This window comes from Limanda limanda, chromosome 17, assembly GCF_963576545.1.
Source record: "Limanda limanda chromosome 17, fLimLim1.1, whole genome shotgun sequence".
Classification (NCBI taxonomy): Eukaryota; Metazoa; Chordata; class Actinopteri; order Pleuronectiformes; family Pleuronectidae; genus Limanda; species Limanda limanda.
Genome location: NC_083652.1, coordinates 3,677,216 through 3,693,198, shown reverse-complemented (window position 1 = coordinate 3,693,198; position 15,983 = coordinate 3,677,216). Strand labels below are relative to the sequence as shown.

At 44.2% G+C, this 15,983-nt stretch overlaps 2 protein-coding genes across 2 annotated transcripts in view; both read left to right on the top strand.

Annotated features, from left to right (window-relative positions):
- Window positions 1–5,551, top strand: part of hoxb3a (homeobox B3a) — a 36,891-nt gene extending 31,340 nt beyond the window's left edge. The window contains exon 4 of the mRNA XM_061090352.1: window positions 4,012–5,551. Coding sequence (XP_060946335.1) covers window positions 4,012–4,874 — 863 coding nt within the window. The 3' untranslated portion in view covers window positions 4,875–5,551. The remainder of the gene's footprint in view (window positions 1–4,011) is intronic.
- Window positions 5,552–12,218: 6,667 nt separating this feature from the next.
- On the top strand, window positions 12,219–15,733 carry hoxb2a (homeobox B2a). The gene is made up of 2 exons (XM_061090149.1): window positions 12,219–12,702; window positions 14,210–15,733. The coding sequence occupies exons 1-2, from the start codon at window positions 12,219–12,221 to the stop codon at window positions 15,052–15,054; spliced, it is 1,329 nt and encodes a 442-aa protein (XP_060946132.1). The 3' UTR covers window positions 15,055–15,733.
- The last annotated feature ends 250 nt before the right edge of the window (window positions 15,734–15,983 follow it).

Genomic DNA, 15,983 nt, shown 5'->3' with positions numbered 1-15,983 from the left:
TGGCTGATGGGTTGTTTCCTCTAGTCTAATTTTACCCATTGCTTTTTCAAAAGTAACTAATGTTATTAATGGGCTGGATTCACTTAAGCATTTATACATCTCCCCAAGAATGTTTACGTAGAAGCTGAAAAGCATGAGCCAAAAAGTACACATTTGAGTCTTTTCACTCTTTTGATACTTGAGTTACTTAAGTTGTAGGGTGACCTTAAAATTCATTGTTATGTATTGCTAGTAGTAAAATAGGTCAAAGGGCAGATGCATGGCAATCTGACAAAAACTTCTGAAAACGCAAAGCATTTCATGAGTGAGATGAATCCAACTTGTACACTGGAAATTACAGTCATATGCAACAGCAATTCCATTTAAAAGGAAATTCAATTGTGATTTCTTTATACCCTATTTGTCCATTTACAAAACAGTTTCATACCAAACAAATCATTAATATGATAAAAGGCAACATATCATTTTCCACCATAGCATCTTATCATGAATGTCAGGTGATATAAGTACCACCTGTATTGACATTTTTATATCATTGTATGGTTCTGTTTAGACCCTCACAACTTGGTTAGAGTTAGCGAAAGATCATGGTGTTGTTTCACGCTGGCTTCAGACACAGAGCTAGATTTGACCAAAACCACCAGTTTCCCTTAACTTAGCCCTTTGATGCCTAAAGTGTGGATGTGAATCTCTTGCCAGGTCTCTGCCTTGTTTTCACCTCCTGGTGAGTCTGCGGCCCTTAATAAAAGACGCTCTTTATTCATTCAAAAAGAAAAAAAGCCTAGTGTTCATTTAGAAAATAAATATTGCTTACAGTACTCCAGTCAGAGGTTACACTGTCACCCCAAGTAACTGAGAAATCAATTGACTAGTATTATGGCTTTGTTAAGTGCAGAGAGGGAGTCAGGAGGTTGTTAGCCTAGCTTAGCACAAAGACGCAGAAGAAGGCAGGAGGAAACAGCTAGCCAGCACCATATGTGAAGTAAAAAAAAAAAAAACTTAACAGCAAATTTAAATTTGACGAAAAAGTAACAAATGACCTTGTTGTTTAAACTTTACACATGCACAAATGTACAGACAACTATTTGTGGCTTGTGGTTACATTTTAAAACAACTCCCTGGTCAGCAGCAGCCGAGTGGAGTTACTTCCTCAAGCCTCCCTGTAACCGTGTCTGTACAGGCCTGTACCACAGCCTGTGTTCACAGACCATATCTGGCAAGATTAGAAATAGTTTCAAGTAGGGCTGGGCAATAAAACGATGGAGATAATATCACAAAATAACTGATACAACGCCGATAGAGCTCATTCCATCCATGTAATGACGGAAAACACAAACAGCCAATGATAATGAGAATAGCGCCGCACTGAAACCAATCATGTTGCTGGAATGGAGTTACAGCCATGTCCGGTTAGTTTGCTGCACACAGAGTAGGAGAAGCAGCTGGCAGCAGCACACTTGCAATGTTTGGTCTACTGCAGCCGTGCCCACCAGTACATCAGGATTGGGAGCGAGATAAAGGAGAAAATAATGACGGAAGAACGAAAACTCAAGCGACAGCCTTATTGAAGAGGACACACCATCGGACACAGCCCAAGGTTTAAAATACAAGGACGTTGTTGAAAAGAAGGGTCGGAGTAATTTGGTTGTGAGGAAATACTGTGGCTATTTATAGTTTGACAAGATGCAGAGTGGTAGTAGCTGCAAATAGTGTCGAAAGCATGTTCCCAGTAAAGTTATTTACCATCTGAAGCAGTCATTTTAGAAAAATTGATTTGAATTATATCTTGATATATGTATCAATATCGACTGGTATGAAAAAAATATTACGATAAGTATTTTCCCCTATCGCCCAGCCCTGTTGTTTAAAGGCATAAAAAGAAAAAAAGTTGTATGTTTAATGACTGAAACAGGATAATCACATGATGAGGTCAGCGAGGAAATAGATTAATATTTGTGCTTTAACGATTATTCATTGACAAATCTTCAGTAAATGGTACTAAACTCGATGGAGACACTCCCATGTCCTTCTGTCTATAAGCTGGTTGTGTCATCAGTGACAAGTGAGCAGTTGATTACAGTAGCAGGACTGTCACTCAAAGGACAGTCTGGCTAACCAGCTGCCACGAGCCTGCAGCCAATAGCCTGCACGCCCTCCTTCATTCATTTACATACAACTCTCTCCACCCTCTGGTTATAATATGCCTTCCATCGCTCTTCTTCCTCCCCTCTGTGGCCTCCTCCTCTCCTTTTCGCGCCTCCTCAGAAAGCCCCTGCAAGACATGAGGATATTAACAGGATGAGTTTAAATGTCATGTACAATAGAGCAGAGTTTTAAAGAGAGGCGAGTATGACAAGCAGTCGTTTGAAATGATAGATTTGAATCAAATCTGCATGTGTAATAAAAGATGGCGAGGAAGACAGATGTAATATTATTTGAATTGATAGTTATCAGTGAGAAGAAAATGAGTGAATAAGAGTCTTCAGAAGTCTTTCAGTTGACTGGACGAAGTGAGAAGAGATTAGACTGTTTATTGATGAGGATTTCAAACAGTCATTAAGAGACAGATGACACGATGGTGACCTCTCTCATCTTTCTCTCTCTGTCCCATAGAAGTAAACACTGGAGTCAACTGTTAATACTGCTGAGGGACGGATAGAATTATAAACAGATAGGATCTCTGTTCTTATTTTGAGCTGCACTGCATCAGCTATTAATAGTGTAAACACATGGCAAGCATGCACAGACCTCCTGTGGATAGCTCTTTCCTTATTACACTGTTACGATGCCTGTCAACACTGAGTTTAGAGAAATGTATTAAGAAAAGAAAAAAAAGGTGAAAAAAGTTTACAACAGAGTGTAGAGAGCAACTTCAACTGCCAAGATTCTTTTCACTTTTTGTGCAAAAGAAGAAATATCGCAGGGCATCCACAAGGTCCTAAAGTGTATACAATGTGGTAATCTTATGTACTAGGTCTGAAATACGTTTAGGATCATTCATATCTGACGTACTTGACATAGATAGAGTTTATGTTTGTGTTTAAACCGTATTAGAGAGGCGTTGATTCAATTGAATGATCATTTTGAAGGCCGTTGTTAGCATTGTGTTGACAGGTGCTTTGTTCACTTACTCCAGTTAAATGTGTCCTGTAATTCAGTGAATTCAGGTAACTGATCATTTAAAGCCGTATCCACTTCTATACATCTTGTAAAGCACAATGTGATGTCTTCAGCAGCTCAAATTAAGATCGAAAGGTCGGTTTACTTATGACAAAGTAATAAGCTTTCTGTCAATATTAACATTTATTTTTCTAATTTCCAAAACAAACACATATTTTTCCCATGCTAGGAGTGAATTACATCCGGCCAGTTGGTCCCACTGGTGTCCAAAACCCAAAGCTCATGTGACACATTTAACACAAGCAGCAGTTGAATCAAATCAAATCAAATCAATTTTATAAAATAACAAGATGTTCACAGGGAGCTTTTTCACACCATCATCCTCATCAGTGGATATTTGCAGACAAACTGCTGATTGCAGGTCAGCTACACATCTTGCTCGTAGTCTTTGTGTTGCAGCTGCTGTTGCTGCTCGGGGGGGTTTGTCTTTCCAGGCGAGATGCAATTTCGCCGCCCTCGGCCAGCGCCAGGGCCGTGGTCTCTTAATAACTGACACTGTTATGAAGTGTTGACAACTAATATCAAGGGATAATTCAGCCGGCCTGTCCAGACCCCCCTCAGCTTTATTAACAACCTGAATGCTTTCCATTTCCTCCACTATGCAGGAGGACTGTTTGATTCTCTCTGCTTTTCTAGCTCTCTCAATTTGATATTTCATCATCACTTTACCTGATTTTCACTCTATCACCTTTTAAAAAAATATCTACTACATTCACCCCGTAAATATCTTTTATTTTTGGATGGGGATTGTTAGTTCGTCTTACTTATTTCTTTATTGACTGTCCATGTTTTCATGTCATAACATGTAAATGTGTTCTCTTCTGTCCTCAGTATCAGGAGGAGCTGAAAGTGGTAGCAGCGGGGAGAAGAGTCCTACCAGCGGCTCGTCGGCGTCATCTAAGCGGGCTCGTACGGCGTACACCAGCGCCCAGCTGGTTGAGCTGGAGAAGGAGTTTCACTTCAACCGCTACCTGTGCCGGCCACGGCGCGTGGAGATGGCCAACCTGCTCAACCTCTCTGAACGCCAGATCAAGATCTGGTTCCAGAACCGACGCATGAAGTATAAGAAGGACCAGAAGTCCAAGGGCCTGAGCTCCAGCTCTGGTGGACCTTCACCGACCGGCTCCCCGCCCCTGACCATGCAGTCTTCCGCCAGCTTCCTCAACTCAATGCACCCCATGGGTGGGGGAGGGGGGTCAGGCTATGATGCCCCATCTCCACCATCTTTTGGCAAGCCCCACCAGGGAGTGTCTTACTCCATGTCCACTGCCTACTCCAACGTCCCCATGAAGGGTTGCCCCTCCCAGCAGAAGTACGGCGCCCCAGACCCAGACTATGGTGACCCCCATCCCCACCACGGCCTAGTGCAGGCCACCAATGCAGGCTATGGGACTCCCACCAACATGCAGGCCAGTCCAGTCTATGTGGGGGGTGGCAGCTATGTGGAACCCATGCCTGGCTCGGGGCCCTCCATTTATGGGCTAAACCACCTAGGCCCCACACAAGCCCACCATCAAACAATGGACTACAATGGCGGAGTGGCTATGTCAGCCGCCAACCAGCACCACGTGGGTGGGGGGGCCCCCCCGGGTACCTGTGACCCACCCACACACCCCACATACACTGAGCTGTCAGCGCACCACACCTCGACTCAGGGCAGAATCCAGGAAGCACCCAAGCTCACTCACCTGTAGCAGGTTTGGAAAAAAATGACAACGTAGGAAAGAGTGAAGTTGACACAGATCAAGTAACACGACGCGACTCACTAACAGACTTACTAACATGTGGGAAGTGTACTGCTGCCATGGGACGACAGGCGAGACAAAACAAGACAGACTGAAGACATCCTGTGGTTTGTCCTGTGCTCTACAGTCAGAAAGGGGGACAATAAACCCCACCCTGTGTCCACTGCCTTCATAAAGAGCCCCATCAAGTCCGATCAGGCCCAGGGCTTTTGCTGTTACCTTAAAAAGTGCAGACAATTTAATTGCAACTAAACAGAGCTTGTGTCTGTAAGATAGTAGCCGTAATTTCAGCCAAACCATAAACTATTCATGCTGACACAAGTTTGCTCTAAATGAGGAATAGCACATTTCATTTATTAGAGGACGTTTCAGATCAGTTGATTCTCTTGTTACCAATCCTCACATGAACCCTTTTTTCAGAAATATTGCCCCTACTCTGAGTGCATGACTGTTGAATCACTCTGTAGGCAGGGGAGAGAAGGCGCACAGTCACTTGTTCCCAAGGCTCCCCTGAGAACAGTAAAGTTCCTCTTGTGGCACTAGTGCAGAGACATCACCGACAGCATTATTCTAATAATACGACTGCACAGTCAGTCTGAAAACTCCCAATATTAACTATGGAATATTCTAAAAAGCTTTTCATGAAAATATTATTCAAATAACATCTAAATTAAATTACTTTACTGTGTTATGTTTTATATTTACATTACTAGGAAAAAAATATTGGAAAGATAATTATGTACTAGTGATAAACCCCATCCTCCATGGATATCTAATACATTACTGGACTTTACTGGACAATTGTTGCAGTTCAGCTATAGCATTGAGTAAAAAAAGCCCATAATGGCTATGTTAGAGCTATATGTGGTGTAAAATTATACATTGATAATAAAATCTCCCCCGTAAGACACACATACACAAACAGCTCTCCCGCCTGGTAAATGAAATAGTTGAGATTTTAATGGGCAGTTAACGAGGTGGTTAGATTTATGGCGCTGAGCTCTCCCCCCCCCCCCCACCCCAGGCAACACATGTTGTTGTCAGCCGAGCTGAGCTATGTGGAGGGCCCTGCCTCTCCATCAGCCGCAGTGGAAGAGCAGAAATATGTATGACTGAAGCTGGTCTTCTTCTGGCTCATCCCCCCCCCCCCCACCACCATATTCCACAGAGCACATAAAACCACTGGATGGTCTTCCCTTCGCTGTCTCTTTTTGTCTCCTGTCGTACCGGTGTCTGTCAGTCCAGACTCAATCACAAGTAACCCACTGTCTCCTCTCTGTAGCAGCAGCACATGGCTTCTGAAGGAGGCAGAAAATACCCCCCCCCCCCCCCGATACACACACACATGCACACACACCCTCACACATGCACTCGCCACCACCTCCATCACTCTTAACAGGGTTTATGAAGCTACAAGCTCAAAGGCTAAGCTAGCTCCCATAGAGACATATGTGGGTCAAGCTATGTTGGCTAATCACATGTTCGCACATGCACACGTAGCAGTGCTAAGCTAGCTTCCTTTCATTGACACACACAGCCAGGTTTGCCAGCTGTTGACATCTTCAAACAAACACACACGAGGACATGGAAGAGAAATTTTTAAATGTTCTTATTTTAGCACATGAGTGACACAGGGTAAATAATGAGAGTGGAGAACACTATTTATTTATGTTGGGGTAAGTCATTGCCCTCCTCTCTCTCTCTCTCTCTCTCTCTCTCTCTCTCTCTCTCTCTCTCTCTCTCTCTCTCTCTCTCTAGAAGGGTTCAATGACATTAGCGCCACACCATTGCGCAAAAGTCCACATTTTGTATTGTTGTTTTTTTTCTGTTCTCACATATCTTTCACTTTTAACGTGGATACAGGGTATATATTTGAACAAAAATGCATGTCCCAGGAATATGAGATGGTGTGTATCACACATTTTTAAAAACAACTGGTTTCATTGTTCTGAATGATCAGTGAGTGCAGTTTGGGGCAGCGCACACTACAGCCCTATGTGCAAAACAATTAGTAACAAGCTGCACTGCACTCACTGATGTTCAGAAGATGAACTAGTGGTTTTTAATATGCAGATTCGTACACATGCTTTTCACATCTGGGCATTATTGTTGCACTTAGAGTTTACATTTTGATGGGTAAAGGTAAAAAGAAAAATAATAAAATCTTATTTTGAAGACGGAAGGACCTCCAATCAAAGCGTCTTTCGCCAATGTGTGTTCAAGTGAACATTCATATCTAAATATTTATTTGTTATAGCCAGTTTAAAAAGACTTTCTGTTTTGTATTATTATTTATCCTTCATGTATTTATATCGAGAAAAAATACTGTACTTTTTTAGTATTTACCTGTTATGAAAGAAAAAAAAAACAACGTTGTTTCTTGTCCATTGTACTGAAGTTAAATTTTTTAGTTCTTGTATTTTAGAAGAAAATAAGTAGTTTTTATGTTCCTATAATGACCCTTGTACATAAATGTCTTGGCTTGTACAAGGAAAAGGTAAGGATGGGGATTGGTGACCCACCCTTGCATAGTCAGAAAAGTTAGACAAACTATTAGCTGGAAAAAAAAGTCTTTTTGGAGAAAAAAACAAACTTCTTTCTTTGTCATTTGTAGCTCGCTTTTCTTTCACTGTTGAGAGAGTTGTCTGTCGAGCAATTCTTTAATAAAAGGTTATGTTATTCAGAGCTATCGTCAGTTTTATTCAGACTCTCAGGACTCACGGTCTTTCAGGTATCGAAGGTCATTACCCACAAAAGCCAAGAGCATCCTGCCTGACCAGGCAAGTCCTCATAGGCAGCGTCACTGTCAGGTGAAAGCCTGCTAACACCACTCGTATTGGTTGTTATGGCAACAAACCGCCACTCTTCTTCACTGCTGGGTTTTGCTTGGCTTCCAGCTGTGCCAATAAAGATGGCTGCACACCAGGTTTATAACTCAAACCTTCACGCTGATGCATGTTCTGGGTGATTATCCTCTTTTTTCAAGGTAACATATTCCCTACTAACCCTTAAACATCAGCTGGTTAAGAACACAACAAAGATTTTGCTGTTACAATATTGTATCTAAATCTTTTGTGGAAAAGATTTGTCTGATTCATGATGTGTGTTGTTTACATTGCCTCACGTATAATTGACCATTAAGTGATGGTTGAGGCAACAAATTGTTGCTCCATAAGATCTGGTGTTGGTGTGACGTGTTTTATACAGCAGCTCCTGGTTCAGGGATGAAGTTACACTGATGTCAGTATCAGGCCAAAGGATCAGCATCCCTGTCACAAATCACTCCAAATTATTATAATTGAATGAAAAAACGAAACTTCAGTAAAACTTTAAAACTGCTCTTGTCTCCTGTGGCTTTTCAAAGGTTTCTTGCAGGATGCTTGGCAAACATAGCAATCATAGTTTACAATGCTACTGTTTAGCTGCTGGTTAGAGCCAAGACTCCACAAGAATAAGGAGGGTGGCAGATTGAGGAAGAAAAGTTGGTTTGTTAACTGATAAATCGTCTGTCACGATTTGTTCAGGCGCTGAACGAATCGTATAAGTCTATAAATTCAATTAGGGGGAAATTAATGTAGGCAGAGAGATTTATTGTTTAAAAAAACCTGATCTGGGCTACTTTGAACTCCCTTAAACATGCAACCGATGGTGCTGAAGTACCACTGCAACCCGACCTGACCTCTAAACTTGGCAGATTTGCATGAGAAAAATTTGTTTTTCTGCTTGAACATTCCTCATGTGTTCCCTCAAGAATCACAGTAAAATGCAGTAGTGTTTCTTTATGGAGCTACCTCTCTGGAGTAGTCTGACATCTCCTTAGCTCTATTCTGAAAATGGTGAGCAAGACCTTGAAGTCTGTGTTGAAGCTTTAGGGAAAAAAACATTAGCAAGCGGCCCCTTGTGTAAATATTTAGTATTCAGATTTAGTGATCGATTCATGGCCCCAAAACTCTTGGACAGTCGAGTGGACTATGAGTGTATGGATGTCAGCCATGTCTCTGCTGACAGATTGTATGTACTAGTCTCTGTGGATGCAGACACCACTGTGCACCCACACTGTTCTCAACTCAACCATTTGAATGTGTCTCTTTATCACTGCACTGTTCAGCTCCCTGGGTTTTTTTTTTTACTTTTAATGTATCAAAAAGCTCATTTTCATCGTTTGGCAGTAAAATAGTTTCACTTGGAGACACACGATGAGTCCCCTGTGACTGACAGACTGGGGTATCACTGTAGAAAGTGAAGCAGAAGCTGAGAACTTCTCCCTTTCGCTCTTTGTCTCCATGTTTCCTACACACAGACACGTGATGATCCTCGTGCTTCCTGTTTGTCCTGTGTTAATGTTTATGACCAAAATATTGCCCTGAGGCCTGCGCCTTGGCCTGGTCACATGGTCTCTAACCCCACCCCACCCCTCTCTCTCTCTCTCTCTCTCTCTCTCTCTCTCTCTCTCTCTCTCTCTCTCTCTCTCTCTCTCTCTCTCTCTCTCTCTCTCTCTCTCCTGGGCCTGAGAGCAGCAGCTTAAAACTTGGAACATAAATCAGGCTCCCATAAATAATGGCCGCACTTCCCTTTACATCTCCGTTGGACTAACAGACAATAAAAACACCAATAAGCAGAGATTGGATCTAATTTATTGCCTCATAAAAGCAGACGAAGAGCTCGGCTCGACTGCAGCTGAAAACCGCTCAGCTCACAGTGCAACACGCTCACACGCACGTACACAGCACTGCTGCACAGTGTAAACTCTACAGAATATAACAGAGCATTAATAAGGTGACGAGTGTGAGGCTGAAACCTGTTTAAATGGTCACACGTGATCTATATCTGTGCAGCGTGCAGCTGCTCTCAACTTCCAAATCCTAATAATAATGATAATAATAGTAACCTATGAGCTGGTGGAAGCAGTAGCGGTTTTTTATAGGATGAAAACAAGTTGTTTTACTCCATAGACCAAACAGAATGGCGTCTACAATTAAATCGTTATTATATAACATCTGAAACTATTTCATTTAACAATTTATTTAGTTCGAAACCCGGCCCTGGATCGATCAAAATCAATTATTACAAATTATTGTTATTAATTCAAAGGAATTAAAGTTTTTATTTAGATCTTAAGGACAAATAAGAAAATGCACATTATCAGTAAAGTTAGGCCGAAGTAGAGATGCACATAGGGCTACAATCAAATAAAATACTAATTAAATAAATTACATTTAAAAAAGAAAATGGAATAAAGTTGGATAATTCATACACAGTCCACATCTTCAGTAGTAATCCACACTCGCAGTGTTATGGTCGTCGTACTGTCCACCTAAACTCCACATAAACCGGGAAGAGTTTTAAAATAAAATATCTTGTAAAAAGTATTGTTAAAATAAGTAAAAGAACATGTTAGTAGAGCGGTGAGGAGAATGGAGCTCACAGTCAACAGCTTGCTGTTCTAGCTTGTGCTAGCTGTGTGTGTGTGTCCATGCAGCCTCGGCCTACTCACTGCCTGAGCCTTTCTCTCTACGCTCAATAGCCCTCACTCCCACACACCGCACCGCTTTCTCTGGCTCCCTCTCCCTTGTTTTGTCAGAGTCATCGGGTGAAGCCAAATGGCATGGGAAAGAGTCGAGCTAAACAGCTTCTACCCAATTGGCTCCAGTTTCGGATTTTTTTTTTTTAATTCAAAAGATAAAATGTTTCCTTGCGACGTTTCCATGTGCGTAAGAGCCGCGCGTAAAAGCGACGTGAAGATAACAAACCGTGGAGCTAAAGCAGAGAGGGTAAGACTGGAGCTTCCCTTGTTATTGAGGCAGAGAGCGGCCCACTGTCAGCCCCTTTGCAGCCACAGAAAGATTGATCACCGCACTTCTTTTTTTCCCACTCGGGCTTCCACGGGCCCTCCCCAAAATATCCTCTGCTAACCTCCCGAGGTCCTGAACTTTATTTTGAAAAAAACCCTACATGTGCGTTCTGTAAAGTGTGAGGGCCGCGCACTGCTCACTTATCACTCACTGCTACATTCACGTCCCTGCAGCCGTGTTATTACTACCGCTGTTATAGAGGAACATGTCTCCTCTCCTTCATGGCATCATGGAGCGACCTCGCTGTGAACCCTCTCTCTCTCTCTCTCTCTCTCCGCGTAAACACACCGTACATTTTTAACTCTCTCACACACATACACACACACACACACAAACACACTGGTTGGGAGAGAGAAACATGCGAGCTTGCAAGAATAATTTTGGAGTCTGCGTGCAGAGACTATTTTAGGTTGAGATTATATTTAGACAATATCTTTAGGTTTCTGTCTTTCTTTTGAACACACACGCACGCACACTGCTCGAACACCTATTTTAAAAGGTAGAATGATTAAATACATAAAGCAACCTCGTTAAAATACAAAAAATATACACTTACACTTGGGCTCTCTTCTCACCTCCTCTCAGATAAATCTAACTTTCTCTCTGTATGATCTGGGTAAATCTCTCCATCCTCCTGTCCTCCTGAGCCACTGCGCCATCTAAAAGCCCCTCCGCATTTCTTTCTGTGTAAATTTGGGATTTTCAGCTTCTGTCACACTTTATAAGATTAATGAGCTGAGTGCTGTAAACACTGTTTTTTTTTTCTTGGTCCAGAAGGAGCCATATTGCAAACAGAGCTGGCTCCAGCTCCATTCGCCGAATGTTCACTGTCATTACATCACTCACAAGATCGAAGGAAAAACATAATTGTGGAGATGCTCTATTGTTTGTGGTACCGGGATGCGCCGCCGACCCGCCGCCCACACGGCGCACATGGCGACCGACCGCCTTCACTCTTCTCTTTTTTTTGTTGCCCTCCCCAGAATGTACCCCCCGTTAAGACAAAAGAATGGCAGCTATCATGTGGGAGCCCAGAGCCTGTCTCTGCCACAGCATTTGGTGGAAAAATAATAATGCTGCTTCCCACAGCCGTCGCCGCCGCCAGGCCACGGCCACCGATTGGCTGCTTCGGCTCACATGACCAGGAATTGGCTGCAATTTCGTCCCATAGTTGTTCAGTTTAGCTTACCCAGGTCCCCATACGCTAGTAATATCACCAATATACACAATTATTATATAGCCACCGCATTTACGCCACTGCGGTCGGGAGCCTTCACGCTCGTGCGTTTTTTTTCATTTCTTTTTATTTTTTAAGAAGCCATATTGTGTGGTGCGCGTGAGCGGCGTGCGTGTTTATGTGTCTTGTTGTGTTTTTTTTATTTTGGGGAAGGGATTGTTCGGGGGTCTCGTCGTTTGAGGGTGAAACCGGTTTGAGGGAGCTATGAATTTTGAATTCGAAAGGGAGATCGGTTTTATAAACAGCCAGCCATCCCTAGCAGAGTGCCTGACGTCCTTCCCCGCCGCCCTGGAGTCATTTCAAACTTCATCAATCAAGGACTCGACAGTAATTCCGCCTCCCTTCGAGCACACCATCCCCAGCCTCAGCCCCTGCACAGCCAGCCAGCCGAGACCGGCTGCGAGGAGCCAGCAGAACCGGAGAAGCTCTGCCACTAATGGCCTCCAGACGCACCACCGAGGCGCCCAGCAGCCCGGACCGCCGGGGCAGGCCCCCGGCCCGGTCACGGCGACCCCGGCCGGTCCGAGGGCCCACGAGTTTCCCTGGATGAAGGAGAAGAAGTCGTCCAAGAAGTGCTCCAAGCCTGGGGGCAGTTCCGGCGGTGGCGGATCCATCATCCCCCCCGCCTCGTCCTCCCCGTCGCCGACCGCCTCCGGGTACCCATCGGCGGGCATCGAGTCACCCACAGGTCGGTATGCAGGGATGCGGGAGCCGGTGCATGCGTGTGTGAGCGGAGTGTGAGGGATGTGCAGCCGGTTTTATTCTCTGTGTGCATCTTCATTTCACATCCACTTCACAAATAATTCGTTACATACAACAAGGAGATGACATAGCCTTTTTCCTCCGCTCTGTGTGTGTGTGTGTGCGTGTGCGTGTGCGTGCGTGCATTGTGCAGTGCTGTGATGCTGTGTCAACAGGGAAGCCATATCTAGACCCTGCATTATGCTGCAGTGCTGTGCACACTCTCCCATCATGTATCTAAATATGCACACACTGAGAGCTTACACACTTTAATCTGTGTCACTGAGTGTGTAGCAGCTTCACACTGATGCAAACCTCTCACACCAGCATCCTCTCATTTCTCCATCATCTGGTGCTTCAACTTCCAAAATGTATCCTGACTATATACAGAATCATGCACGGTGAGAGGGTTTCTTTTCTTCATCCAGCCTGCACATGGAAGCTGCTGATGCTTGTGTGTGTGTATGTGTGTGTGGGTTCCTGTGATTTCACATCAGCAGCAGCAGCGCCCTCACATTATATATTCATAGCACAACTGAGATGGTAGCCATATTGGATTGAGGAAGGAAATATAATGGCGAAGCTATGTTGAGGTGGGGGGTTGGGGGTTTGAGCTGCAGCCACACAACAGACACACTGCACACAATCTGATTTTACAGGGGGATTGGGCCATTTCTGTATTTTACATGTTTGCCTTGGCCACACACACACACATATGCACACTCACACAAACTCACACCTCCCATATGTATTTTTAAATGAAAACTCTTGTTTCCTTTTCTTCCTCTCTGGCCCAATTTCCTGCCTTTTCTGCTCTCATTCATAAAGTCACTCATGCTCATGGTTGCGTTTCTGACAGATAGCGCCACATTCGTTCCACGTCGATATTCCAACATTTCCCTGCACATTTCCTCCCTGCAGCATGATGTATTTATTTTGCTCTCTCTCCCCTTCCTCTGATCACACGCTGCAGAATCTCTCAGTGAGGCTCTGTGCTCTTTACCGGGGAGAAAACCCCACTTTGAATTTATGATCATCAGTCTTTATTTGCGCTTTGTTTTGGGGGGTTTCGCTCTTTCTGTTTTACCAGCACCAAATTGGTCTCATCTAATAGTTTGCTTGCCAGTGTAATTGGAAGGAGTATTTTTTATGAGATTTGTGTGTGTGTGTGTGTGTGTGCGTGTGTGTGTGTTTTATTAATGTTTTATTACAGAGAGCAGAGCCGAGGGGATTTCTGCTTGATGCCGAAGCAGCTTATTTCTTGGCTCCAAATCCAAGACGCAATAAAACTGTAGAGGTTTTACGGGCTTTTCATGAAGTAGATTACAATTTGAAGTTAAAAGGAAATAACACTAAAATAAAAAATGAGCGTAGTTTAAGATTTTCGCACAATAAATCCCCCTCCTCGCATAATTTTTTTCTCTGTCTCCTTTTATTCGTCCTTTTCCCTGCAGACCCGGGCCAGGATGGCGGAGGAGCCGGGTCCCGACGGCTGCGCACCGCGTACACCAACACGCAGCTGCTGGAGCTGGAGAAGGAGTTCCACTTCAACAAGTACCTGTGTCGGCCCAGGCGGGTGGAGATCGCGGCCCTGTTGGATCTGACCGAGCGACAGGTCAAAGTTTGGTTCCAGAACCGGCGCATGAAACACAAGCGCCAAACGACGCCCCACAGAGACGGCGGCGGAGGCCACGAATCCAGCGACCCGGGCGGGTTCGAGCCGCTGGAAGGAGCCGATGCCTCCTCTCCGTACTCGAGCCAGCCGCTGGAGGCATCTGGCACGGGGGAGGCTACCCTGGAGGGCGAGAGGGTCAGCGGCGATCCATCTTCGGCCTCCGCCTACGCTAGTGACAGCGCGGACAATGCACAGCCCACACCGGAGGAAGGAGGCCGGTCGAGCCGCCCCGAACGCCCACCGCTGCCCGGGGAATCTGGCTCCTCCGAGGGCGCCGCAGCTCACCATTCCCCGCTGCCCTTCCCCACGTCGAGCTCCACCGACCACCCGGGCCTGGCGGTGGAGCTGAGCGAGGCCGGGCCCGGTGCAGCAGCAGCCCGGGCCGCGTCCGACTCGTCTTTCTCCGAGCATCGGCACATCTCCATCACCTCCTGCGGCTCCTCCGCTGCCCCCGCCGCCTCCTTATCAGCCACGCTCCCCGACCTCGCCTTCTTCGCCGGGGACCCGTGCCTGTCGCCCAGCCTGCAGAGCTCCCTGGACAGCCCGGTGGATTTCTCCGAGGAGGACTTCGACCTGTTCACGAGCACACTGTGCACCATAGACCTGCAGCACCTCAACTTCTGAGAGCAGCTGCAACACCGAACAATTCAAACTCTAGAAATAACAAGACCAGTGGACGCTCCGGCCTGTGGAGGACACGCAGCACTCGACGAAGACTCTGTTGTTTTAAAAAGATCAAAGTTTCTCGGCAACATTCCTGAATCATTTCTGAATGAAAATTATGTTGGTTTTAAAATATACTTTTTTTCTTCTTCTTGCTGGTTTAATTTTGCGGATATAATGTAGTTTAAGAGAGACACAGTTATTTTTTATTTATTTTAAAGATCGAAGGGAATTATTTTTTTCTACATTCCAAACGTTGTGGATTTCTTTTCTCCCTGTTGTCCGAATTTATCAGGTATTTATTGCCTTTCTTGATTTTGGTTGAAATGAGTGAACACTTCTCGGTGTGTGTGGATTTATTTCCCTTTTGTTCTGGTGCAGCTTCATGGATCTTTACTAACTTCTCAGGAACTGTTCACGGAGCCTAGGTGCAGAAAGCTGGACTGCTTTTAGAAAACTGAGGAATGCATTCACTCTCTCTCTCTGAACGAGACGAGGCGAGAGGGAAGCCCTGCTGATGACCCGACTTTTAGACCCTAGTTTATTTATTCAGATTCTTTAATAGTGAAAATCCAAATTATTTATTGTATATATATTTTCATAGTGGAATAATAATAATAATAAAACATACAAACATTTACGACGTGGCCCATGTTGTTTTGTATTTATACTTTATGACTTATATACTATGTATTTTAAATAATTAATATTATGATAATTATGTCCAGACAGGGCAGTGCATATTTTTATACTTGCGATATTTATATTTTACTTGAAAATAAATAACTCATGTTTTGTATAATACAGTATATTGTATTGTATAATTCCCCTACACATCAGCAGTGGTGGAAGTAGAAGCCTATATACTACAACAGTGTTTTTTAATATTC

Bases quoted from the DNA above. Each gene is read 5' to 3' on its own strand.
- hoxb2a (XM_061090149.1), top strand. From the start codon at position 12,219: ATGAATTTTGAATTCGAAAGGGAGATCGGTTTTATAAACAGCCAGCCA. The intron at 12,703-14,209 runs GTCGGTATGCAG...TTTTCCCTGCAG, and splicing joins GGGCATCGAGTCACCCACAG to ACCCGGGCCAGGATGGCGGA.